The 27,499-nt window shown below is 40.9% G+C and overlaps 2 protein-coding genes across 2 annotated transcripts in view; one reads left to right on the top strand and one right to left on the bottom strand.

Annotated features, from left to right (window-relative positions):
- The first annotated feature begins 1,977 nt into the window (after window positions 1–1,977).
- Window positions 1,978–14,185, top strand: LOC101859769 (39S ribosomal protein L28, mitochondrial). The gene is made up of 6 exons (XM_005093086.3): window positions 1,978–2,659; window positions 6,231–6,390; window positions 9,153–9,284; window positions 10,468–10,609; window positions 11,361–11,504; window positions 13,348–14,185. Exons 1-6 carry the CDS (start codon window positions 2,503–2,505, stop codon window positions 13,498–13,500), a joined length of 888 nt encoding a protein of 295 aa, XP_005093143.1. The 5' UTR covers window positions 1,978–2,502; the 3' UTR covers window positions 13,501–14,185.
- Window positions 14,186–17,939: 3,754 nt separating this feature from the next.
- The window catches only part of LOC101859553, a 53,939-nt gene continuing 44,379 nt past the window's right edge, over window positions 17,940–27,499 (bottom strand). The window contains exons 3-4 of the mRNA XM_013079622.2: window positions 26,063–26,223; window positions 17,940–25,220 (exon numbers count right to left, since the gene is read on the bottom strand). Of these exons, the coding sequence (XP_012935076.1) occupies window positions 21,188–25,220; window positions 26,063–26,223 (4,194 nt within the window). The 3' untranslated portion in view covers window positions 17,940–21,187. The remainder of the gene's footprint in view (window positions 25,221–26,062; window positions 26,224–27,499) is intronic.

The following is a 27,499-nucleotide window of genomic DNA, read 5'->3' as shown; positions in this document are numbered from 1 at the left end:
GGGGGTCTAATAACGGCTCTTAACATTGTGTTAACTTGGATTCTTGGATTCAAACTATTTTTGTTAAGCCCGAATGCACTATTAAAAAAAAACGTTTTTTCTGGAGCTTTGTCATTATATAACTTAATGTGACGTCCCAACGAAAAAAAGAGAACTATAAATCTACGTAATCAATATTCTTTTGTGGACTGCTGGCAATACCAATCCGGGCTGTTGAAAGAAGCTAACCGCTTTATCACAAAACAAGTCAATATGTTCACCAATACTTTGGGATGAGAGCAGCAAAGGCATTTGCATCAAAATAGAGAAGAACCCTTTGTGCCCTCATAAGATCAAAAGTGATGTATTCTTGAACAAGCAAAACAAGGGGAAAAGGGCCAGAGTTCGAATTGTAATTGTAAACTGGTGCGTATCGGTTTGCAATAGAAACTTTGCTGTCGAGAGAATGTTATTTATGGTTGTTTACTTCGGATCAAAGATCGAATGATTTTCTTGATTTACATACTTTAGTAGAGCACTCGGCATTATTTTCAAAGGCTCACAAAAAAAGGTTATAGTAAAGACAATGTCCCTCGACGAAAAATCGTCCTCTGCGCATTAAGGCAAGGCCCTTTCTCCCCCCTCTGTACAAGTAACTAGGAACAAGGGCAGCCGGTACATTTTTTTTTCTCATTCCCATACACATGTTATGCTCTGCTTTTGAAGGTCAAACAAATGTATTTTTTTGCTGCAGATTACACACGTGGCCACACTAAAACTATCGCAAATAAAATATTTTCAAGAAAATTTCAAACTCAACTGCAAAAAATCAAAATTAAATTATAGGGGAAAAAACAGGAAATTGCACCCCGCACCCCGGACCCTTTTCAAAACCTCAAAAGAGGGGGGATTGGGGTGCTCCCTGTTATCCCCCCCCTCCCGCCCCCAAGGGGATTGGTCGAAAGCGCGGAAACCACAGCGCAATCAGGCTTTGCCTAGTTCAAATAAAACCAGTTTTATTTGTCCAGTGTGGGGAGGTAATTAATTAACGAGAGAGATATTTATAAAACTAATAACAACGTAAAGACGCATAGAGGTGAGACAGACAGACAGACTGACACACAGACAGACAGACATACATACATACATACATACATACAGACAGACAGACAGACAGACAGACAGACAGAAAGACAGACAGACAGACAGACAGACAGACAGACAGACAGACAGACAGACAGACAGACAGACAGACAGACAGAGTAGAGAGAGAGAGAGAGAGGGGGGGGGAGAAAGAAAGAAAGAAAGAAAGAACCGAGGACTGAGAGAGAAAGACAAGCAGAGAATGATTTACAGTAACTAAGCTTACAAGTTGCTCATTTTGAGACAGCGACACCACCTTGCTCTCGCAATTCAGTGTAAATTTGCAGATTTCATCCAACGACTGTGCTCGACGTCTCCACGTGTCTAAAAAAGTGCTCAGCCACACGCTGGATCGTAAATGTTGTGTTGATGAAAATATGTCGACTTTTTAAAGGTTTCAGGAACACGCTGTAAATCTCCTTTTATTTTTCTAATCCGCATTAGGCTTACTTCAAAGAAAACGTTTAGGAACCTTAGTTCGCAGGGACCTTGTGAACTGGCCTTTAGATTCTATTGGTCATGCAACTTTTTGACCCGCATGCAAAAAGCTGGGAAGATTAAAGAAAGTAATTTGTTTTACCTTGTTTGAACCGCGGTCAGACGAAAGTGAACGGGTGCTCTCATCAACCCTCACCTCCTTTCTTGCTCTCTAATCATGTTATGTCGTCTCGATAAGAGTAGGCTTCGGCCACCACCCGAGCAAAATTCAAAATACTCCTACCCAATTGAAAAAGCTTGATATGTGTCTTGAGCGCTCATATGGCCTTATGCAATTGCGAGCGCCGTAAAACACTCACCACCACAAACAAACAAACTAAAGTGAACATACTATAATCGTTTTCATTTTTCATGCTCCGAAAGATGCCCTGACAAATAGCCTTCATACATGATGAACACTGTACACGTAGGCCTATTATACTTGTACACTAAAACGAACAACGCACCATCTTGTTTTTCATAGCAGAGATAAAATCGAAAAAGCCCCTGCAACAGCAAGCGATAGACGCTAAAAAAGGGTGCACTACTCAAAATAAGATTAGGAGAAATGACAAAGGTCAATTAAATACTTAAAGAAACGTGCAAGTTGCATTGGAGGCAAAATCATTTATGAAATACTTTTTCTCATAATTAAACTAAAGAAGCGAAATAGAAATGGAGCGACTTCCGCTCCTTGGGTAAATCTTTTTTGTTGAAATATCATAATTGATATGTTCACTTCACATTTCACTTTGCTAAAACTGCTAAACCGAAGAAGCTGTCTGTGCTGTTTGCACGCTCAAGAAAACAGAGTTTCAACTTGTATTTGATACTGTGCTTGGGCAGTTCTCCTTTCCACATGTGGTAGCATTTATTCTTTTAACCAATAAGAGAACAGGGAAAATGGAAAAGGTCAAAATTCGGCATTTTATGCCCTCGATCAAGATGTACAAGGACATGGTCCAGCATGAGGTCACCTACTTTCAGTATCACAATAACACACGGTTCACAATTTCATCCCGTCTTATCAAAACCCCCGGACTGTGGGTGAATCACTGGAGTAAGTTATTATTATTATTATTTGGCTGGATTGAACTTTGGTGGACCCACTGTGTTTACATTCAATGCGCACTAGAATCACTAGATTCTAGATCTAGCTAAAACAGTACAACAGTTCAGTCAGTTCAGTGGGGGGTTCACTCAGGCCGGGGGCTTGTCCCCTCTGTTAGTGGGGAGTTTCAGGGGGGGGGGGGTGCCTCTGGAAACAATAATTTAAAATAGGTAGCATCAATTGCCAGGCAGTGACGGGATGGCTATTTGAGGCTGGTGTCGATTGCCACTGAGTGAAGCGGTGGCAGTTGACTTTATTGACGCGGTAGTGTCCATCGCCACGTCCAGGTGACGGGGTGTGAAGTCAATTCTGAAAACAACGCTCTATCTTTAGCTTTCTATTCTTAATGTATGACGAACACATGGATAAGTTGGATCTAGATCTAACTAACTCCCTTTCATAAGTTGATAAGTCATATAAAACGAGTAGTGACACACATTCTGGGGTCAAAAGGAAAATAGTATTATAGAGAGGTCAATTTCCGAATGTTTTACACTCAAATTCTTCTTTTTACCTGCCTACCTTTATAATGGTATTCAAAACTTTATCAGGGAATATCATTTTACATAAATTCAAGCTCCTTTGAAAGATTTTGTTTGCAGTAAAATGAAAGTCTTGTCGTGTTTCCTGGCTATCCTTTTGAGCTCCTCACGTCTAAGTGGGTCAATTTGTTTTCTAATTTAATTGGACGAACATCTAGAGCTACCAACTTCAACTTGGCGTGTTTTGAATGAGACGTAGGCTAGCCTGTGCTTCGGTGTAGAACCAACACAGGCGATTCTAGAGAAGTAGACCACAAATGCACACAAACTCAAGCAGAAATACAATACGCTTGTTTCGGGGAACATAAATCCGGGGGACGGGGGTTAGGGAGAGAGAGAGAGAGAGAGACCCCCGCCCCCACACAACAAGGGGCAAAGGGAGAGGCGTGCGTCGGAAGTTCACGAACGCACTAACACCGAGCACACAGAGGCTAGATCTACTCACAAACTTTAAGAGCTCCAATTTACTCTGTGGCACCACGCCCCGATTTGCCTGCAAGCCCCAGAGGACCTCCAATTTCCCCCACTTTTTAAAAATTCACAAAAAATTGAAATGAAATCTTATTTCTTTGAAATTTTCTGTACTATTTAATAAAATATAGGTTCAACAGACACAATAAACACATTTTGTGAAGAATGAACGACCCAAAAATGTATGGGACAGAAAGTTGGGACAAATTTGCCTTAGAAAAAAAAATTTGAAAAAAAAGGAAGGGATATGACAAATCAGAAATCTACTAGATCTAGTTAATAAACTTTTAAGCAAAATGGTTTTGGCCGTGTGTGTTTATGTGTAGGAGAATGAAGCATGAATGTGTACAGTGAAGTAGCAGAAAAATGTAAGTGATCATCTATTTTGAAAAAGGAAAAAAAATATTAGAATCTAGATCTTCCACAGTGAGCCTGGTTGCTTGTGCTAGATCTTGGACTAGATCTAGCTAGATCTGTCAATAGATCGTCCCAGGTCTTGGTACATTTAAATATCTTCTCCACTTTGAGGGCTGATTTGAACTAGAGTTTAGTACTGGGGCTAGATCTATCATCATCCCCAGCCGCTCCAGGCTGCGTGCTCGCTGACGAGTCAGATTCACAATCGAGAGACGATGTTGGTCTAGACTTAGATCTAGTTAATGTCATTTTCTCAGTCATCTTCATCACTGCTAGGGCTAGGCGAATTCACATTTTGATTTATGAAGTTATCTATCTGATACTTCACTATCTCTTAAATCTTCACCAAAATTATCGAGAGTTTCAATAAACTTTGACACTACTCGCCATGCCATGCTTCGCGTACGAGAAACAACAACGAACTGCGTAGAAGTTCCTTACTTTCAGTTGTTCAGTCCGTTGGACAAATAACCCGTTTATTTACACTAAAAGTGCTGAATATACACACACCACAAAGAACTAACTTGTCGATATACATCCTGTTTAAACCACTGGGACTATTTGCAAGCATTTTTAAACTGCTGAGTTTACTTTATAGTCGATTATTGATTATAGTTGAACCCGCGTACGCTGCGGTCGCGGTCCCCCACGCGAATTTTACCAGACCGTGTAGGCCTATGCTGCGGGAGCAGTGTGTCAGTGAGTTAATGCAAAACAATAATATAAGAGCGAAGCATTGCACAGCTAAGCTCAAAAGTAGTTCCGGCTCTGTTCAGTGTTGGGTCCACCAAAGTTCCATCTTACCTATTATTTTTTTGACTTAGGTTTCTTCATACCCACCTTGGTGAGAGTCTCCCCAGGAGCGACTTGGATTACTTGGAAAAGAAAAGGCAAATTGGCTAATGTCAGTTTACCGGCACTTTTTCCCACCCTGCTTATTTGGGCCTGGATCTAGATCTAAGGCTATGTTTGATGTGTGGTGAGCGAGAGATATCAAGCCTAACTGTAAAACATCAATTTATGATCAAATTCAGGGAGGCAGACCCCCCTAAACCCCCCCTCCATATTTTTATTAGGTCAGGGCTGAAACCCCCCTACTCTCGGGGCCAAAACCAGTGAATAATAATTGCGGGGTGGGAACTAGCGAAAAAGGGCCAGTTTACCTCCTAAATTCTTAGAAATCTAGATCTAGGTCTCTCCTTGTTTAACCTAACCTAAACTTTAGGGTTAGGATGGCCTACTTTTTGTTTTTGGATAGAAGTTTCAGTCTGCTAAAGGCACACAAGCAGCTTGTTGGATACAGTGGAACTCGGATTCATCGAAGTCCTCTGGCCTGACCTTCAATTAAACTTAATAGAATCCGAGCGTTACCCAACTGTGCGAAATGAGGATTTTATATGTAGATAGATCTAGTTACAGGCACGGAGCACGTAGATCTAGGTCCATTCAACTTTCTCGCTCAAAATCACATATGTGTGCGTGCTAACAACACATGTGTTGGTATGAAAGAAGACCGCTGATAGGTCTCATAAAATAAACTATAGGCCAACAGAATAATATGGTTCACGATGCAGGTGCCATGGATGGTTTCCTGGAATAGAAGATACGGTTCGTTACAGGAGAAAAATGAACAGGCTCACGTCAGCGGGGGGCTGTTCACCCAGCAAGTGACTTTGTTGAATCCGAGCTTGCCCTTGTAGTATGTGTTAGTTGAATCCGAGTTATATTTGTTGGTTTTTATAAATAAAAAAATGGGGAGTCCAACTCCTTTCGTGGAATCCAAGTTCCACTGAAATGTGATGAGTACAGCATTGAAACTGAAAGTATGAAAGATTAAAGTTTTTCTCATTATCTCTTCGGTGTGATTGGCTCAAGACTTTTAAATGTTTCATTGTTTTGTAAAACAGGCTGAAAAGAGGCAGTGAAGCCAGTCCAGAACAGACTGAGCAGAGAAAAATTGTTGATGGCTTCTATTTTCCTCTGGAGCAACATCCAAGAGTATATGTTCTGTATGGTCCTCTATGGAGTTGTCAGTTGTCTTCATGGTTCCCTATGTCTGATAAGTTTATAAAATAAATTTTCCTTCACAGGATCAGTGCCTTACGTGTATCGTTGGTCCCCCGAGGAAGAAAGAATACTACCAGAACATTACAAGAACAGCTGTAGAGAGTTTATGACGAAGGAACCAGAGCCAGTTCATTGGCGGCCGGACCCACAAAAATATTGGGAGGACATTGATTCTGGACAAAGGTTTAATCTTATTGGCAATTTTTTCTTTTCCTCCTATTTGTTTGCTTTCAATTTTTTGAGAAGGAAAAGCTGGTTAGTTAGAAAATGTTACTTGCTTGTATAGTTGAGTTGTGCTTCAAAGAAAGGTGTAATAATTCGCAACTTAAATACTGTCTCAAGTAGGCTACTGCAATCTATTTTCCAGAAAATTCTCTGATAATGAAGTATGTAAAATGGTTATGTTACTCTTAAAACAAGAAAACAGTAGTACAAGGTTAAGGCTGTGATACTTAAGAAATTACTTTCAGACTGAAACTAAAAAAAGAACTGATATTGTAACTTGTCTGGTTATTTCGTTAGACGCGCTGAAGTCGGCAATGCTAAATTGTGAAATTTTTCTGACACAATTTTAAAAAACTGTGAAACAAAAATTACCGACCTTTTGGAACATGAAACGACATAACATTGATGGAGATACATCTGCGTAGACAATAGAAAGCTGTATTTTTCCAACTTTATCATCTGGCACACTGTTCTCTAACAAGTAATTCCCTCACATATAACTTTTTGTGTCTAATTCTAATACCATCGTGATATAGCAGCATATTTCATGGAAAGTTGATAAAAATTTATGCTGTGGTCTCTCTGTGAAGAAGAACAAATCAATTTTAGTGCCAGAATACATTTACAGTGCAATACACGAACAGTATCTGTTACACTCCAGAAATTCATTGCTTTTGTTAATACGCTTAGTGTAAGTTTTGTAAGTTGACTGAAGAAAGGGGATAACTGAAGTAACTGGGTTTTTTTCAGTATAATTTTAGCTTACAAGTGACACTGAATCAGCACCAGACTTTTCTAGCTCTTATTTTCATTCCTATGACCATTTGCAAAGTCTAACAACATTATGATTTCTTTACATTAATAAGTGCCGGGGCATATTTCCAACACAAGAACTAAGAATGAGTGTGTTCTCTGCCTTTGTTTATAATCCATACAAGAAGTTTATCTTTACCCATGTCTTTTTAATTAAAGAGTTTTGTGTTTTAAAAAAATTCTCATATCTTCCTTACTTGTACGCAGGCTGCCACAGACTCAGCATAATTCATGAACAAGCGCAGAGTACCTTTCTCTTGTGTATTAAATGGTAAAGCAAGAGCCAACGCTGAGTGTATTTTGTCAAAAAATGTAGATGTGCATCTGTTAAGATTTCTCATTGTAAAAGACGTGATATTTGTAGTCAGTTTAACACAAATTTTGGAGAGATCTATCGAGCAGTTTTTAAATAAACAATCATTTATTTATAGGTATGTACAGTAGTTTCCGCCTAAACACACAGACTCAGAGGCCCCTAAACGTGTGTTTATAAGGAATGTGCTTTACATGAACCTGTGCAAAGGGAGGAAGAGACGCAAACCTCTCATTTCCTTGATATTTTAGTGACCTTCCTTGGGGGTGATTGATCATTTTGGCCTGTTATGTGATAACACGTGACTGTTTTGTGAAAGATTCTTCGACTGCAGTTATAAATTATGAATACAAAGGTGTTGAATGCGTGGGGGGAGGGGGGGGGCATAGAAAAACGGACTCACTGTTCTGAAATGCACTGTAAAATGTCAGGAACAGATAAGGGGAAACTGTTCGTGATAGATCTGGTCATAAGGAAAAACTCTCAGCCACGCAGCCTTCCAATTCCAAGCGACCAATCCCGACTTCCTGTTATCTATTGCAACTCGATAAATGCATCGATCACATCAGACTATTCTCTTGTGATTCGTTGAACAGGTACGTTATATGTTCTTCGAGCGCATTTGATTACGGTACTTTACTAATTTTAATAAGAGGCCTTCTAATGTTTTAGAGCATTCATACGTGTTGCGCATCATAGGTCTAACTAAACACATTATGTATGCTGTCACTCAAACTCAAACACCAGTCAGAAACCTTCTCTAAGAGACACATTTCGAGTGACCAATCAGGAGACATTTCAGACCCTCCCCCCCTCCCCAACATATCACCTGACTGGTCCTAGATCTATGTGTCCGTGGAAAGTTAGGAGTGAAAACTCTTTCCATCACTGTCTTTGTTCTGTGTGAATCTCTGTCTCATCTAGGCTTGTCTTATGCAGTGAAAATTTCCCCTTTTCAAGCTTTACCTGTCAGCGTGTTTCACGGATCGGAGCGTGCGTTTAGAAAAAGTGACCATGCGTTTGTACATCTAGATTATATAGTAAAACAAACATTCTATGACGAAAGTGTGCGTTTGAGCGGAGCGTGCCTTTCTATGGCGTGCTTTAGGCAAGCTTACCGTAACTAACATTAGGAAAAATTGGGTACTCTACTAACACTTGTTTAGAACAAAAACTAAGGCTCAGAAATTAACCATTCCAACTCAGAAGGAAATCTCAAAACAGTGAGCTTTAAGTACAGACAGTATATCAGTGTAATCGTTTGCTGCCTTAGATGGGGAAGAAATTATTATACCATTTCAGAAGTAGACAAAAATGTGAAGTTCCTAACCAACACCAGCAAAATCTCTTCAGGGCTAATTATTTCCATTACCCTGAGCCGGCGAGCTCCGGTGAGATGCTGAGTCATGCTAACTCAAAGTCACAGAATTGGACGAGAAGTGACGCCGTGACTACTATTTACTATGACTATAGCTCTATCAAATCAGGCACTTCCTAGTGAAGGAATATATCCATGGAAAAGACTTTACTGTTGAATCATTGTTGCTTGGATTGTTTTTTTGGCTCTGTCTTCATGCTTTCAATGTTATTCCAGGTTTCCGGTGATAAATGCTCCCATTCCTGTGGTCTACCCGAAGGAGTGCAATACAGGCCTCTGGGGAGGGGAAGGAATCATTTTTGGTTATTTCACCAAGGTCGACCCGAAAAGACAAAAAAAATTGCCAACGTGAGTAGGTTCAGCTCATTTATTGTACTGCCTAATATCGCAGTAGATCTTGTCGGTGTGTTATTGTTTTAGTTACTGTGGAACTCAGCTTGCACCGTGTATGCTTCCTTGGAAGCTGAGATAGTTTCAGAAAGCTATCAGGTCTGCCGGGGTAATGATATCAATATTAGACATATATAATAGAGTGTAGAATGCTTACAGCTTGCTGTTGAGCAGGAATTTGTGGTATACAAATGTCACTTATTATTATTATTGACATTATCATCTGTGGAAACAGACAGGGATGGTGGTACCAGAGAAAAAGTCCTATTATATCAGATCCCTGTTAAATCAGAAATGCAAGGGAAGTAAGCATTTGTGGTCCAATCCAGCTGTATTTATTCATGGGTAGTTTCCCTTGTCACAAGTACCCACGAACAGGGGTTTGGCCATGAAGCAGGCCTGCACATGACACATTAAACGTGCGTGTAGCTATGCTTTGGGCTAGATCTAAGTCTGCAGCACACCGCAGCCCTCTCTCGCTTCCCCTGCTGTGTGTGCTTGCAGTGACGTGGCTTGCGTGGGCTTGCTCCATCGCTGCGTTACTCTCTCTTTCTCTCTCCCCCCTCTCTCTCTCTCTCTCTTTCTCTCTGTCTCTTACTTTTTACACATTGTTAACGAAACTTTGTCTCTGCTATAACTGATTGGGCTCCCATGAAGCCCTGTTATTGCAGATAACTTTTAATAGAGACAAAGTAGGAAAAAACGGGGTGGGGATTTTAAAAATCCCTTTTATTAACGGGCCTGTTATGTATGGTTTCCACTGTACTTGATTAAAAATATTGTCAGCCTAATCTCAATTTTTATAATTGGTAAGGCTATAGACACATGTGCCTGAATAGGAAAGAACTCATTTAGGCTACCTCTTTCTTGATAGACTAGAGGTTAGATAGAAAGCATGTAGATGCTAAACCTGTTCCTGTCCAATACTGAATTAGCAGAGAGAGATAAATATCACCTCGAGCTATCGTACAAAAAAGGTTTTGAGTAGGCTTCCTTAAAAAATGTACTTGATGTTCATTTCTGGAAAGCTTCAAAAAAAAATTTTTGTCTGGACAGACTTTGTGTATTTGAGAGTGTTGTGTTATATTTAATCAGCAAGTCCATGTAATAATTTTATCTTTACTGCCTTGTATTTAATCAGGAGGCCGAGGATATGGCTGCCTGAACTAATGAAACGAGTTCTGTACAGCGAGATTCTGGACCGCTACATGGCCATAATGATCACAGCCCGGGCCCAGTACCTCATTGATGAAGCTTTTGGCCTGGATAATTACATCTTGCAGGTGATTGCGAGTATTGTCTTTTTGTCTCATTTTCGGATGTAATGTATACATTTGTTTCTTGTTGCTTCATTTAAAAAAAAGCCCAACCCATTCTTTGAAGATGCTTTAATTTGACAGCATTGTAATATTTAGATTTTTTTCAGTCTTTTTGTATTTCTCAGGGTTTTTTTCTTCCTACTTGATGTATTATTATGTTTGTGAAAGGAACTTTTTCCACTGAATATTTTGTACTGATTTAGTTGAAGTCATGTTAACTTCCCTGTGTATCCGATCATTTACCTTCTTGTCTTTCTTCTGTTTAGATAAATAACATGTGCATAAATATCCTGTAAAGATAGACTGACTAAAGCCCTCATTGATTGTGTGTTGAGCATTTCAGTTGAATTAAAAAGCTGTTTTGGACAGCTGTAGAGGGTAATATTTTTTAAATCTCCTAACTCTTGTCATTTAGGTTTGTTTTTCAAATTAGGACCTGCACGAATTTGTTGATACATTTTATTGCTGTTATCTTCTTATGTAATAATGTCGATTCACTTACTCTCGGGTTTATCTGAAGTATAGGAAATGAAATGTTATGGAGATGTTTTGTATGTTCGATGGTCAACCAGAGCAAACTTTGGGACACTCCCTCACAAAAATCTTTCACAAATAATATAGACAGGCTTACAATGCACATTCTTGTACACACACTGGTACCACCGTGCCTTCTACTGTAAGCCTAATGGCCCTTCATGTCTTGACACCCCCCCAGACTCATGAAGTCGACCTGTGTTCTCGACTTGCCATGACCTTGAAGAGAGAGATGCTTTTGGCCCTCGCCAACAAGTCCCTGTACTCAGACAACCCGGTGAAGAAGGAGAAGATTTACAAGAAATATGAGAAGTTTGTGATTCCGGTAAGTGTAGAATAATCTTGCTCTTAAGTCAGTCCTTTGGTGTGACTTGAAAAGCTTCGCACTAATCACCTCTTTGTCTCAAATGCCATCCCCACTGTAAACTGCACGGTCATAAAGTATGCTGCTCTGTAGAATTGCATTATTTTATTTTTACATTACCTCAGCCTTTGTGAGAGGGACATAACTATTTCAGTTAAGGCAGAATAAACTCACACTTACTGGAGCCTGGCGTTTTTTAAGATAATCAGTTTCTGTGTCTTGAGTTTAGTGCAGCAGAATGTATAAATTTCATCATGAACTGATTGCCACATGCTCAACAAACTATAGTGTGGAATCAATCTTTGTATGTCTGACATTCAGGTGAAGTGAGGTTGAGTACAGTGGAAACCTGATATAGCAGGGATGGTGGGATCAGAGGAAAAAGTTCTGTTATATCAGATCCTGTTAAATCAGAAATGCAAGGGAAGTAAGCTATTGTGGACTAATCCAGCTGTATTTATGACTGGGTAGTTTCCCTTGCCACAAGTACCCACAAACAGGGGTTTTGGCCATATGGTAGGCCTGTGCGTGACGCACTACGCATGCGTGTAGTTAGGGGCTAGATCGAAGTCTGCGTTACTCTCTCTCTCTCTTTGTTTTTACACACATCGTTAACAAGCCTTTGTCCCTGCTATTATAACCAATTGGACTCCGATGAGGCCCTGTTATTGCCGATAATTTTTAATAGAGACAAAGAGTTGGAAAAAGCGGGGATTTGCATGTTTATTATGATACTGTTCACCTGTTTGTTTCAATGTGATGAGTTGAATGATGTTTAACCACTGAGGTTGTCATAATTTGACGACGGAGAGTTTTTTTGTGCATTTTACTGCTAATTGGAAAGAGACCTGAAAGTTTGATGTGCAGTCTTTTTTCGTAAGAGAAGAGAGAAATTGTATTTTTTTTATACTATAGACCCCACATATCATGTATAGATCTACAGTCATGCCTGGATACATCTCGAACACGTTGAAGATTGACAAATGTGTTTGACACATCGGTAATTCGAGTAAACTATAGTATAAAAAATAAGATGAAAAATACGAGAGAATATTAATAAATAAGGGAGGGAACTGTAATGAGTATCAAAAATAAAAGACAGATTAGAAGGATGGATAGTGTGTTGGCATTGTTCGGTATTAAAGCAAGAGAAATGAAGAGAGTGATGCTGATGAGCCTTCCATCATTAAAAAATCTCTCTTTTTATGTCAGAGCACAATTGTCACTGGTCAGAGCATGCAACCCGCCCCTCTTGTGTAATAATTTCCTGATCTATATATCATCTACCTTCATTCCCACAACCACACACCCGCATAGATAATTCATACACCCTATGGCTCCATGCAGTGCCACACTGTCTGTCTTTGATCACACTCACACCCCACCTCTCAGCACCCACCCTCACATATATTATAATATATAACTAAATTCGATTAAGTTCTTGTGATTTACACACACACCAGGAAATGTGAGGTGATGAGTCTCGATACCCGTTGTGTATGTATCATGCTGTGTGGGCGTGAACCTGGTGGACTCATGTTATCTCATAACTCTCAGTGAGGATGTGTGGTCAAATTCAAGTTCAAGACAATTGTGAAGAAAAATTTGATCAGGGTTCACTGATGACACAACATATAGTGGGTGTTTTTTGAGAATAGTGCTGACAATGCAAAGAAAGGGAATGGCATATTTTTTAAAAACTATCTGTGAATTTGAGTTGAAATGTTTGAGCTATCTGTGCTTGCCTATATTTCATAATCCATTTATAATATTAATTATATCTTTGTGTTTTACTTTCCTGCAGGCGGAAGAAGCAGAATGGATAGGGTTACCCATGTACGAAGCTGTTGAGAAAGCCAAAGCTCTTGAAGAAGAACTCTATCCCCCACAGCCCTTGAAGGATCTGTACCTGGTAGATTTGGTGAGGAGGTTAAAGCTCAGTGCTAGTGCATCGTGATCTGGAGAGCTTGTATTTATTATGATTGTGTGCCAGAAGTTTGCATCGCATCAAGATTGTTTACGTGACATATGGAGTTTGCAGTTGGCCCAATAATATAGGCTTACTGTGTTGCTACGGGGAAATGGCTGGAATAATTATGATGGAATTTTTCATTTGTACATCTTGCCCTCAGGGCTGGCTGACAACATTTGTGGCCATCAGGGATAGTGATGAGTATGAGTGATACAGTGATTGAGTTTGGAAGGAGTATGATGTTTTATGACATTTTGTATGAGGCTTCTTTTTCAGAATATGGTATGAAGTTCATTGGTGTATTCAAAAGAGGCTGAAGATCATTGTGTGCATGTGTTGGCTTGTTTATCTTGCATGAGGCTGAAAAATTGTATGCAGTGGTCTCTGCTTAAGAGTCCAGTCATTTGGAGACTCAGAAATGATTCTTTAAGGTGACTTATTGTTTTTAGAACTGTTTCGTTGTCTGAGGCATGTAAATTACATGTACAAAAAAAAGTATTATAATGCAGTAAAGGCAGACTTCTTGGTGGATTGGGCTTTTCCTTTATGTGTTCTTATCTTGAACAGAGACCACTGTATTGAAATATGATTTGTGTGAATATTTTCTTGTTCTCAGTGATTAGCATTTTGAAAAATAAATTGGAAAATGAATTTTTTAAAAAGTTTAAAATGAAATTTTGTGTTCTTTTATTACTTGACTGCTAGCCTATTGGTTTCCGAGTGAGGATGATGACATACATGCTTGTGGGAAGTTTGTGTGTGAATACTTAGAGCATCATCAATGCTCTCCAGATGTCTATTGCTCCTTTCCCATTGCTGAGGTTTTTATCGACTTTTATTGACATCTTCTCACCTATATTACAAGCAACTTGATACAGCAAAGATAACCGTACATATTGGGCAAGCTGTAAATGTGCTAAACCATGAAAGCAAAATCTTACAGGAGAGAGAAAAGTAACTTTCAGTCTTTTAATAATTGTTGTACCTACAACAATGTAGTTTCCTTGCCTTTTTCAACACTTTGAATTTGAATTTCGACAAAATATTTTATGAGCACACAGCAATCCATACCTCAGATTAAAAAACTGCAATTAATTTTTTCAAATAAAAGCTTAGGGCCCTGTACATTTTATCAGCTGGCTGGCAATATAATGAGAATACAAATGTATCGCTAATTACTCTTTGAGATAATCTGTCGAACCTGCCATGATGGCCACCTGTACAAATGGCCACTTTCCATTTCCCCCCCTTCCATTTTTTCTATATAATTTAACTGTGTAAAATGGTCACCTGTCCAATGTGGCCGAGGACACCTTTTTTATCAACCCACGGCCAAATTTACCTGCCTAAGACGGCCAGGTTTTGTAAAAAATAATGCATTTTCCCCTGACGCTGAAGACAAGCCGTCATAATTCATCCACCTGTGGTTGTTGAATGGATGAAAGGGTCATGTTGCTTAGGTCACTCCCAATGTTTACCCAAGTTGACCAATGAGTAACAATGAATTTTTTCAGCTGCTGGTAAAGGAAGCGTTTGATCCGTCATAACCCACAACTCAGTCCGTAAACTCAGTCCATAACAATGGATGTCAACACAAACTGGCAACAGAAGTGTGCTTGTTCGCCGAGTGCTGGCGACCCATTTGTTTGTTTGGCTATGACACTTTGCCTTCCTCGTCTCAAACATTTCGTTTTGTTTTAACCTTTCTTGGAACCATCATTATGAAAAAATTTTTTTTTAAATAACAACATTCCCACAAAAACTGTCCTGTCGTCTCCCCCCTTTCAAAAGAAATAATACAACAACTACAGGGGAGTCCACTTATAACGAGTCCTGAAATAACGAGAAGTCTGTTATAAAGACACTATTCTAAAACCCCGGTTTTTTCCCTTCTTTATCTTTGTAAATAAAATACTGCTATTGCGCAATAAGACAGTCACGTGAGTCGGTTATAACGGAATATTGCTGCTGCTGTGCACAGCGCACAGACCAATTAAACATATAAAACCTTGCCAGTTGAGAAAGTTGATGGTGATCCAGCGAAACAAAGAACGGGAGGGCCCACGCAAACCAACAATGAAGTCCGGAGCGATTGAGTGTGGGGAGGGTGCGGAATGTGCAGACAAGCAGAACGCATTATTGCATGATAGGCCAGCCCAGTCTAGATTATCTAGGCATAGCCTGCTTCTCACTTCTGTGGTGCAGGATGGAGAGGTCACAATGCTGTGATAGATGGAGTGAATGTGTGACGTGCGCAAGCAGACGCAACGTGCCACAGGGTGTGGTGGGGGACAACACAGTGGGCAAGTTTGCCTACAGCCAGAGCCCCTTCTTTCTGATCGCAAACACCGAGCTGTCAACATTGCTAGTGCTAGAGAAAGAAACCTGATTCGATTTTTGATCAAGTAAGACCTAGAGATCATGTTGAATAAAATCATCATCAGGGGAAATACAAAAAGGAATAAACAGAACACCAACCTCATAGATTAGGCTTACTTTACTATTTCCCTTGACTTGAATTTAAATTTATTACTTGATCCCTTATAACGAGAATCCTGCTATAATAACGGACATTTCGCACCGGTCCCGCCCCTCTCGTTATAACAGGATTCCACTGTACAACAACAGCAAATTATAATCGGCCCTAGGGCAGTCCTTAGCCTGCGCCCACCTCCAGTTGGGACCTCTGAAGTAAATGGTTAGTTTTCTTCATTTCGATCAATCCTACCTAAGACAGCCACTTTTCTCCTTGACATTACCTGGCCGTCTCACACAGGTTCAACTGTATATAGCAATATTGATGGTGTTAATCTTTTACTCTTGTAACTGGAAGTGGAAGCAAAATATGGACATGCTCTAAAAACTACCTGTGTGAAGCGTGCTGACAACACGAGTTACTTCTCGGATTTGAGCCCTATGGATTATGGATACATCACGCTTCTAGATGAAGTTTTTACAATTTATAAGTATGAAATAATAAAAGGCATGTTGTATTTTAAGAATACGATATCAATAGAAAATCTACAAATTTCACCCTAGAGTCGATTTTTGGCCAATATCTCCATTTGTAGATTGCGAGAAGTAACATATTTTATCAGCTCACCTCACAAATAGTGTACTAGTATTGTAGGCTAACTTTAGTGTCTACTCTCACTACTAATAAAAGAGAACATTTTTGTTTGTAGTTTGAATGGTGAAAAATCTTCAAGAAACGAGTTACACGCTTAGAGCATAAAACTTTCAGTATGTCACTTTTGACAAGTTTTTAGATGTAGCCATGGCCAAACAATTCAAACATCCCATGTCTTGTCGGCCAGCCAGAACCAGTTACAGCAGGGCAGGCTGCAAGATTCATGATGGCTGAAAAAAGAAAACCCTTCATGCTTTAAAAAGCTTGGTGAACAAGCATATATATATATTAATATTCCTCAGTGTCTTGTTACATGCTGAGGAATATAATTTAGTGGTGCTTGCAAATTAAGCTAGCTTCTTACAGCTTGAAGTGTTCTCTCTTACTTGGCCTATTATAGATCAAGACCTACTTTTTAATTTAATTAAAAAAAAACCCCAGGTTTGTCAAACATAGAAACACAAAACAAAGAAATGTACCTGTGAATGTTGGCATTTATTGTTGTAAAGTTAAACCAAACCAATGATAGTAAATAACAAGATGGGCCACTCAGCCAAAAAAGTGTCCGCAGGAAGTATGCTCTTTGCTTCAGATGGCGCTGCAGTCTGTTTTGAAGCTCTCTTTCGTTTTTCCAGAAGAAGAACAGGAATAGCACCTCCTTGCGTGCGCAGATCGACTGCTGTTCATCAGCAGTTCGGGTACGTTCAGTGCGGAGTTTTAGTTTTTTAAAATTTTAATGACCTCTCGCCCTTCATTCTAAAGTCAAATTAAACGAAGAAAACCATCACCCTTTCCTCCGGAAGAGGTTTTTTGTCAGGGTAACCATTTAAAAAAAGCGTTCTTCCGAAATGTATCCCAAAACTTGCTAGTTTCACTTTGATTTTTTATAACTCAAGTAGGGTAACTCTGTTCGCAAAGAGTGCGCTTTTGTGAAGAGGGCGCCACCAAATTTTGAGGACACTTTTTTAATTGGCTCAAAGAGAGAAGTGGCCCATCTTGTTATGTACTATCTTTGACCAAACACAACTACTGACTTTTGTGCATCCAGCACAACCCAGTAGCACAAAAAAAAAAATGAATTGAAAATTTAATTAAAAAACATGAATCAATTGGGGCAATGGAATTTCAGTACCTGGCTGTTCCTAAGACCGAGCACTCTCCTTCCACAATTATTAAAGACAATACACCCCCCACCCAATCCCCCATATGAGGAAAAAGAAACTGAGACACCGACTTTGCCTATAAGGTTCACTATAAAAATATAATCTCTAAATTAAAAGCTCCTTTCAAAATAAAATTCCATAACTTTTATTGCTAAATTTCAGGTTCAAGAACGAATCAAGAGTTTTTAAAAACCAAATAAACATAAATATATTCTGGAATGTGTATTGGCACCATTGTTTGTGCAGATAACCATGATTGGTGTATCAAAATCTTTGCTGAGAATCAAAGCATTTTTCAGTGCAAGCAACAGTCCTACAACAAAAACAAGAACTTTCCCAGTTGCCTTAATTTACTTTGTTACTCAAATTCTGCCTAGATCCGCTAAACTTGCTTCCTTTGACTTTGTCAAATTCGATCCCCCTTCAGTGTCACTAGATTTCATGAAACTAACTACAGCTACGGCATCTTTCTATTCACCTTTCTATCAAGGAGAACATTATGAACAAAACTTAAAAACACAATCTGAGAGTTTAAAAAAAAGAGAATCTAGTTGAACAGAAATTCTCTGAGTAGAAAATTGGACCAAAATCCCTAGAACCTAGGACAAAAAGTCAATGTTTCCTTTTCTTTCTGGACAGGGAAGACAGATTTCCTGAAATGCTAAAAGAATTGAAAACACTTTACGAACAGCACAATAATCAGTTGGAGCAGAAGAAATCCTGAAGGATTCCTAAGACTTGTATGATTATGAATAAATTTCTACAATTTATACAAAATCTGACAATTTCAGATATTTCTAAAACTTGTTTAGTTTTCTAAAATTTACTGCATCAGCATCTGCTGTTCAATATTATAGTAAGTATTGGTCTAAAAGCATTCCTTTAAAACAAAAATAGATAAAATTGTTTGTCCAACAATTGCAAAATTTTTAGGCCTGTACAAACCAATACAAAAAAAATTTATTTGAAAATTGTTATAAAATCATCAGCCTAAACCAAATTATTACCGACACTAATTTGTCAGAAATATCTAAATTAAAAACAGGTTTTCTCCCTGTAATGAAAAAATAGATCTATATATTGAATCAATACAATATTAGAAATTAAAAAAAAAATTTAAATAACATAACTCTGCAGTATTCTTAGTAGGCCTACCATCGAAAGAAAGAAAATCAAGTTGACTGTTATAACAAAATTAGCCAACTGTTGTACATGAAATATGTCAAAAGTCGAAAGAAATAGCTGGGGCCTAATTATTTGGTAAAACTACACAATTTTTTTTTGAAAATGATGGTTTAATAATTGAATTCACCATTTGTCAACGAGCCTATGAAATCAAAGTTTTTCAGAATTGTGCATATAACAGGAGTCTCCACCAAAGATCCCACCACCATATTGTCCCAGTTTGCTTTAGCTCCAGCTTTTCTCCATTCCTATCTTAAATATTGTATGCAAAGTCCCTACCCCCACTGCTCTCTGGTGAGGTAAAACACATCTGCTTATTGCACCATTGGCTGAGTCAAACTCCTGTTCATAAATGGCCATTATCTTGAGTTGACTTCATCATGGATACAGTTGGTCTCACAGACCATGTTGTACAGTGAGTTTGCAAACATAAAATTCTCCTGGTAGGCATGCGAGGAATTTCGAGATTCTTAATCTTTGTAGGTTCCTCTTCGCTCTGACTGCTCTCTGGTGAGGTACAACAAACCAAAGATTCTGCTTTTTCGGTTTGACCATTGACTATACCAAAATCTGATCTATAGATAGTAAAGTCTGGAGAGTGATTCATGGATCACTTTGACTTTCAGTCCACTGGCAGTAAGTGGGCAAAACCAAAAAATTTTGTGGCAATTTCGAATGGGAGGGATTCTATAACCTGCAGACAAGCTACCACCACATTGATATTCCTTCCCTGACCACCTTACAAGAGAGAGAGGATATTTTTGCATTGCACTTCCATCTAGCCCTTTTTTCTCACCAGTTCCAAGTTGCCTCATTTTTGTAGTGTGAATGAATTACGAAAAGCAGACAGGAGAGGGCAGGAAGAGTATATGGGGATGTAATTGTGACTTATTTCTGTTGGATCATTGGTTGTTCCCCCTAATCTGTCTTAGATCCTATTTGTCTAACATCCGTCACACAATTATAACCTAATCTCATGTACGGTACCAGGATCTCGGCTGGAGACTACCTCATCATTACCATTTAAATTATTGTAATTTGCAGATCTGAATACATACACAGAATATATTTTATTGGTTCATAAACAATTTGTTCATCAGGAAATTTGAAAACACTCCTCTGAATATAGCCCTAACAGCTCCATCAGACAAGGTCAGTAAAATCAAAATATACAAACAAAGATTTCACAATCAGAGCTAATGCAACTTGAATGTTTTCTTCATCCAGTGAAATATAGGGGCCAGCTTCATGGGTAAACAAAGCCAACAAGATGGTATGTGTTCACGTACTCTACAAAACAAAGCAAAAAAACAAAATAAATATTTAGTAAGTTTAACAATACACTGCAGTCTGAGCAGTCCGTCTGATTGTCAAAACTTTTCACATGACTTCAGAAAAAACAAAACCAAAAAAAACAAAATAAACGACTGAATACAAACAAATCCCATCTATGAGCACATACTGCTCAATAAATAACTGCAAAAGCGAAATAATCTAAATCTGAGACTTGGCATTTCAAACTTTCTAAAGGATAGGGAAAATATGTAATCACGCAGAAAGTAAACGAAAAAAAAATCCCCCCCCCCTCACTTCCTGCAACAAAAACACAAATTTATCATACAGTTTATGGCAATGAACATACATTTATCTTGCCTTCTTGGCTTATGTATTCAGGTATAATATATATTTAAATAGCATATAACTTCTCCGTGCATGAATTGGAATAATCAAACAGCACACAAGTTTTCACAGCTGTACATAAAATGATCTGACATGTGCAAATTAAATGGATATATGTAAAAAACGATACCGAATCTGTAAAAGCCTGTATGCTGCATATAGTCACATATGGGCCCTTTTGTTACAGGTGTATAGTATATAGTCACATAGAGCATTACCCTGTGCTTTATGTAGACAAAACCCAAGTGTAATCACACACTCATTGGAACAAAGACAATAACCAAGGCTCACTCTGTGGCAATGTATTTCTATATATGTACAGAAACAAAACTTCTTGTCTCCCATTCAACAACCTAAATCTGTTCCAATAAATCTTTTCAAATTGAAATAAGTAAATATTTTCTTCTCCTGAGTGAAACTATGAGGGTATAATAAAAATGTGAAGCATTCCAGCCCACCATACGTATAAAATGTACAAAGATATTACAAAAGAATTTAAAAAACCCAAAACAAACTACAAGTTAGCAAGGGTGTGAATTTTTTCAGTTTTTTTGTAAAAATTACTGCTAAACTTTTTCAGCTTACGAACCAGCGATTTTTTGTCTTTGATCTTTGGTGGACCGGTGACAACACCTGGAGGTACGGCAAAAATGGTTGACTGATTGGCCAGAGGGTCACTGCGCACAGACATGGGCTTCTGGGGGGTGATAGCAATAGAGCTGGCACTCACTCCTTGGTTCTTGGTGAGACATCGTGACTGAGCTGCCATCTTGTGGGGGACTGGGTCAAACGGACGTTTGAATTCTAGGTCATCCTGATCAGACTGAGCATGTGACGTGTGTTGCCCCCCCATGTGGCGGAGGGTGGCGGAAGGCGTGACACTAGCTGCCCGTGGGCGTGAGAGGGGTGGAGTTGGGGGCGGGGCCTGTAGTCCCGGTCGTCCAGTGTTGTAGTCGGAGGAGGTGACGCTGCTGCTGACCGTGCTGGAGTAACCGTTGTGAGAACCGACGCTCTCCACAGGGGAGTTGTATGAGTTGTAGGGGGCGAAGATGCCGCTAGAGTCTACGCTTTTGGGGCTGTCTGTCAGGATGGAGTCCAGAAGGTCCTGGTTCGCCGCTGGTGCTGCTGCTGGCTTCACGTCACCTACTGCTCCTGCCCTGGCTTCCACATCTACAGACTGTTCAGATTCTGTGGCTGCTGTAAAGTCTCTCTGCATTTGTCTTCTGATTCTGGGAGTGCGCGGCCTACATCTGGCTGCAGCGCTGGTACTACTGCTGCTGGAGCTGGACTTGCCTGGGATGTCTAAACGCTCACCTAAGCCAGATGCCTCAGACGGTTGTTCTGGCGACTCATCAGAGTCGTCGTAATAATGGTTGGGTAAAACCGGCTCAGAGTACGACAAACGACGAGAACGTGCGGGATTGTCAGACAACTGGTGTTGGCTTTCTGCCATCTCGCTGGGCTCCATCGATGAGCCGAAAATGGAAACTTTAGCCTGGTTGAAATATGCAGAAGATGTGGTGGCCTGATTGCTAGAGGGATCACTGAGCTGGGAGCCATATGAAGCAATGGAACTTCCTCGTGTAATGCTGAGTCGCTTTTTAAGAAAAGAAGGAGCAGCAGCGAGAACTTTTTTGGCCGAATAATTACGCTTAGACTTCGGTTTTGCCGACATCAGCGATGATCCACCGATAATTGTCTCGTTGGAAAAAGTCTCGAAGGCTTCCGAATTTGTTTGCTGCATTGCCTCATCAATTGCATGCACCATGGCACCGATCTCAAAGGTACTGGTTGTCTGGGAATTATCACGGCTTGGACTATCACGACCTACAGATGTGGCTGGCCTGGGAGTGTAAGATTTACCCTTGTCTGGTTTCTTTGTGCTGCGTAGGTACGACTTCTCTAAGTTACATGAGCTGGACTCCTCATCTATAGACCATGTATACACGCTGCCAGTGTCTGCCTCTGGGGACTCCATGATTAGAGTGGAGGATGCCATCGGGTGAGTGGTGTACTTCCTGCGGGAGGAGGAGCGAGAGGAAGACGACGATTGTGATGAAGAACGAACATTATGAGCCGGCGTTGCCTGAGATAAAGGTGACCGTACGTGGCACGATCTCGGCCTATGTCGGTCACCAGATGGCAACCTCTGCTTGGACACCAGACCCTGTGGACCCCCCGCACGCTGACGTGAGGCAGACCCAGGACGCTGACCGGCACTGACCCAGGGCTGTCTGCGTACAGGTCTGTTCATCCTCACAGGGGATGATGGGATCTGAAAGACAAAGCTCGAGGGAGAACTCTCTGCACCTTCAACCTGCCGGACTAGCAGCTCTGGTGCCGAGTCATCAAAAGTAGTGTTCTGAGTGGTATCAATATTAGTATTAACATCTTCTGTTTTCGAAACAACCACCATCTTCTTGGCACTTTCAATCTTCTGTTGTCTGTCCACAGTGAAATCACAATAGTAGGCGTCTCTGTCCAGCAAATCTTCCTCTCTGCTGGGCAACGGTGTGTCAGGGGATGTGTCACTAGACTTGGCGTATGTCTCGGAGGAAGGAGTGAGGCTGTTTGAGGAAGTCGTCAACAAGCATGAGTCGTTTCCCACGATATTGTAGAGGTCATTCAGCGGTTTACGGGGACTTCTGGCTAGATAAGACGGAGATTGAGGTGAATTCTCCTTCTGCAGAGCCAGTCTTCTCATGGCGGGTGACTGCCGTTTCTTCCTGCGGGGTCTTGTCTGAGACAGTCTGTTGACAGGAGTCCTCACGTAGGAACTGGAGGTCAGCCGTTTTGCTGAGAAGGAATCTGGCTCCATTGCTGGGGTCACTGGTGTGAAGTTCAACCTCTGTCGTGCTGATCGCATGAGAACAGTTTCTTCCTCAACAGGCAAAGCTGTTTTGTCATTCGCTTTCCTGCGTTTGGAGGCACTTATTACTACAGTCGAACGCTCCGGTGAATCCCCGACTTTCTTGTCTCTGACAGTGATGAAGTGGCTAGAGCCTGAGCTGTTGTGGCCTGAGATGTCCGGGCGACACTGACTACTGGTCAAGTTGTAGAATGACCAGGAAGAGTCCGGAGAGTTTTGTCCTAGCCCACCAGTGGCGCCCTGAGGATAAGAGTCATCGACCTCGACATGAGAGTCATCATTGCCACCGGCATTGTTTTGTGAAGAGAACTGACGTGAAAAGGGAGACATTTCCCCACAATTCCCTGACAGTAGCCACAGATTCCCAAGCTGAGCCGAGTCAGACTTCAACACAAGCTGGCCAATCTTTGAGTCTGTGATAGGCCGCCGTGGGGGTATAGGCGGTCGTTTATCAAGCCCATCGTCTGAGTCAAACTCAGCAGCGTTTTTGTCCCCTAGACGAGGCTTGTAGTTGTTGTTGATGTTGAAGTCTAGGTCGTCCCATGGAGCCACAGGTCTGGGAGGACGAGGCTCTGTCTTGGGAGGTAAGTACACAACCAGAGGTTCGTGAAACACAAAGTCTTGGCTGTCACTCTGAGCGCAAGGTACCGAGGAGGGTCTACTTGGGAGGGGACTTCTGCTCGAAGAACAAAACTCACTTTGTGGAGTGGTCACCATTGTTGTCTGATGAGACCTATGGCGACCTTGCTCTATAGCATGTAGCTCTCTCGCATACGAATGCGAGTAACGTGTCGGAAAGTTGTAATATGTACCAGAGGAAGCGGAGGTGGGAGAAGACACACTGTGGCGGACAGGAGTGGTTGGATCAGGAGTAGCCTGGCAAGTCCCCGATGTCTCTACTACTTCTTCATCTTCTTGAAACAGCTGAGAACAGTCAATATCAAAAAGCGACGCAAAAGGAATGTCTAGTGAACCAGAAGATCCCGACGTGGGTAGCTCAGGCGTTGAACCCGTGGTAACGTTCTGATTGCCGGACACAGCGGCAAAGTCAAAGCTGTCTGAGCGGGTGACTGTAGCGTAGGTGCAGCATGAGGCCACTGCATTGGAATGTTCTGAGCCTGTGACACCACTGTCTGTTGTGACGTAACACGCGCTACGCCTGTCCTCCTCACATGAGAACTTTGGCGTGTCTCTCTCCAGCGTCACCACATCCACCATGGGCTCATCCCGGTCCTCCCCAAGCTCCTCAGTCTCACTGTTGGGAGGGATCTGGTAGTGAATTGTAGGGGCCGGGGACAGGGTGCATGGCGGGACAGACAGAGTTGGGATATTGTCCGACCCTGAAAAACTTTGAGGAAACGGTACAGGTTTACCGCTGTTATCATCATTATTGTTGTTATTATTGTTGTTGTTGTAGCCGGTGCTGCTGAGAGGAGTTTCCCCCAGCTCGACAGAAAGAGGCAGGGCTTGCGCCGCGGCAGAAGTACCAGAAGAGGAGGAGGAGGATTCTTTCTCCTCGTTGCTGGGCGGGGAGGTGTCGGAGTCTGTGACAGAGCTGGCCTGGGCCATCAGCTGCTGTATGAGCATGTCGGCATAGGTGGAGGGGTCCCTGCCGCGACTGCGACGGCTGCGCTGTGGGGTGCAGGGGCTGGAGCTCTTAGACATGATGCCACCACAGCTACACCAGGGAGGGAGGGAAGGAGAGAGAGACAGAAGTCACAATTAAAACTCTGTTCATAAAAAAGTTCAAATTTTAAAAAAATAACTCCAGAAAATGATAACATTTATAGTACTAAAAAACTTCGTCTTCACAAATTAACAACTCGACACTTTGTCATAAACACGAAACATAGAAAGCCTGTGCCTGTACAAAATTACAGAATAAAGTTTGATGTGACATGCACGACATGACAGCATTCTGACAATGATACACAGGTATCTTCCTTGTCTAAGGGCATGTTCACATTTCGACTGCTCTGCGATAGGCTCCGCCATACATCATTTTGAAAAGTGATGTTACATGATAATAATAGTAATAATAATAATAAATAGCATTTGTATAGTACATAACCCCGCTCGACAGTAAGCTCTATGCGCTTTACACAATACAAGTATATTATTACCCCAGTAGATCACAGAACACTCAGAAACATTGTTGGCTTTGCCAGGGAGCATACAATGCAGGCAGCTGATAAAGTGATAAAGCCCTCAAATACTAACAACCTGACAAGACCTTTCGCTGTCTATAGCTGCATACCCATGCTCACCTGGGTGAAGTGAGGTCCGAAAATTCATGTAAAGTGCCCTTCCCAAGAGCACAACGTCGGGCCCCTGAAGGGATTTGAACCCACGACCTTAGGGTTGTAAGTCCAAGAGCCTAACCACTAGGCCATCAATGCCACATGACAGAGTCTTTCACTAAGCAGTCGATTTGTAATGAAAATTTTGAGAAGTCACCCCACATCCCACCATACAAAGTCACCTGTTAACCCTGATATATATATATATATATTATTCTACCTGTTGGTCAAGCCGTGTCCACTGTGTCTGAGTGAGTGTGGCTCCTCAAACTGTGGGATCTCAGCATCTTTCACACCACTCAGCTCCAGCAGGTCTAGGAGACGGGAGCGGACGGACTCTATCTCCACCCGGCTTGGCTCCCCGCGGACCCGGATTGACGCCTGGAGAAGACACGCCAAAAAAAAAATGACATGTAATTTCACACAAGTTGTTTTATTCCATTATTTGCACAATGATTTCAATAATAAGTAACGAGCAGAAAAGCATCGACACGAATAATTTGTCGATGTCATTTCGTGCACGGAAAAGGTAAGACAGACTGAGAGAAACACGAGTGGGAAAGAAAAGAACAAAAAGTAGGGCCCACCAGTGGCGCCCTCTAGTCTAACCACATGTGGAAAATGGTTAAAAAAAATAAAAGAAAAAAGAAAAAAAAAAGAAGTTGAAGGAGCAGACCATTGCACAGGGATGCCACTGGGATTTTGTGAAAATACCTGAGAATTTGCAGTTGCAAACAAAAAGACAATACGGGGTAAAACTGAAAACAAATGTTCAGAATAACAAATGTTCGTCTAGACGAAACAGAAATATCGGGTCCGACCGCCTAGTAAAAGAGCAACATTATATAAAGGCACTGGACTCGCGGGTGGGGGCGGCGATGGGTGCAGGTTTCTTCGAGTTAAGAGAAGCACATCGCCAACACATCGGCCGTTTAGAGCAGGGAAAAGGTAAGGCAGGCAGATTAAAAACATTGAGGGAAATAAAAGAAGTTGGACTTACACTACAGTTACAGTGGCAACTTCAAACAACACACGGTCGTCAGTCGTCACATTTGACAAGCACTGACAACACTAAACAAGTGCATCTAAATACACATATAAAGTAATGCTGTGTTCATGACCACCGAGTCTCAAATCGCACTGAGAATTTTTATAAAAGAATAGGAAGTGAGTATTCCAGCCGGGGGTGGGAATAATGGGGTTTTTTTTTGTTGGTTATTCCCACCCGGGTCGGGTCGCTTCTCATCTGTCCTATCTAGATCTATATCTAGATTCTAGATGTTTTATAGATGTAATACAGGCTGAAGGCCGACCTCTAAACCTGGGCTGAGAATTAGACATACACTGCTGGCAGATCTAGCCTAAGTAGATCTAGAATCTAGATCTAGAACGCTTCTACCATTTTATGCCGGGTCTGGAAATATTGAGTACATTCAAACGAGAGTGCTAATGCTAAGAATGCTTCCTCTCATATCAAATCAATCGTTTTTTGTTTTTTAAAACTTATGCACCCGTCTCTTGTTCACATTTTATATACTTATTTTCTAGTAGTATTTTGCATGCTAAAGAGCTAAACACGAATATGGTCTTCATTTTTGCCGCAAATCAATAGCTATTGAGTTATTGACATTCGAAAATAGTAAAATTAACAATATGG

The sequence above is a fragment of the Aplysia californica genome, unplaced genomic scaffold (genome assembly GCF_000002075.1).
Source record: "Aplysia californica isolate F4 #8 unplaced genomic scaffold, AplCal3.0 scaffold00058, whole genome shotgun sequence".
NCBI classification, from domain to species: Eukaryota; Metazoa; Mollusca; class Gastropoda; order Aplysiida; family Aplysiidae; genus Aplysia; species Aplysia californica.
This window is presented reverse-complemented; position numbering and strand designations above follow the sequence as displayed.

Bases quoted from the DNA above. Each gene is read 5' to 3' on its own strand.
- LOC101859769 (XM_005093086.3), top strand. From the start codon at position 2,503: ATGGAAAAGGTCAAAATTCGGCATTTTATGCCCTCGATCAAGATGTAC. The intron at 10,610-11,360 runs GTGATTGCGAGT...ACACCCCCCCAG, and splicing joins TGGATAATTACATCTTGCAG to ACTCATGAAGTCGACCTGTG. The intron at 11,505-13,347 runs GTAAGTGTAGAA...ACTTTCCTGCAG, and splicing joins ATGAGAAGTTTGTGATTCCG to GCGGAAGAAGCAGAATGGAT.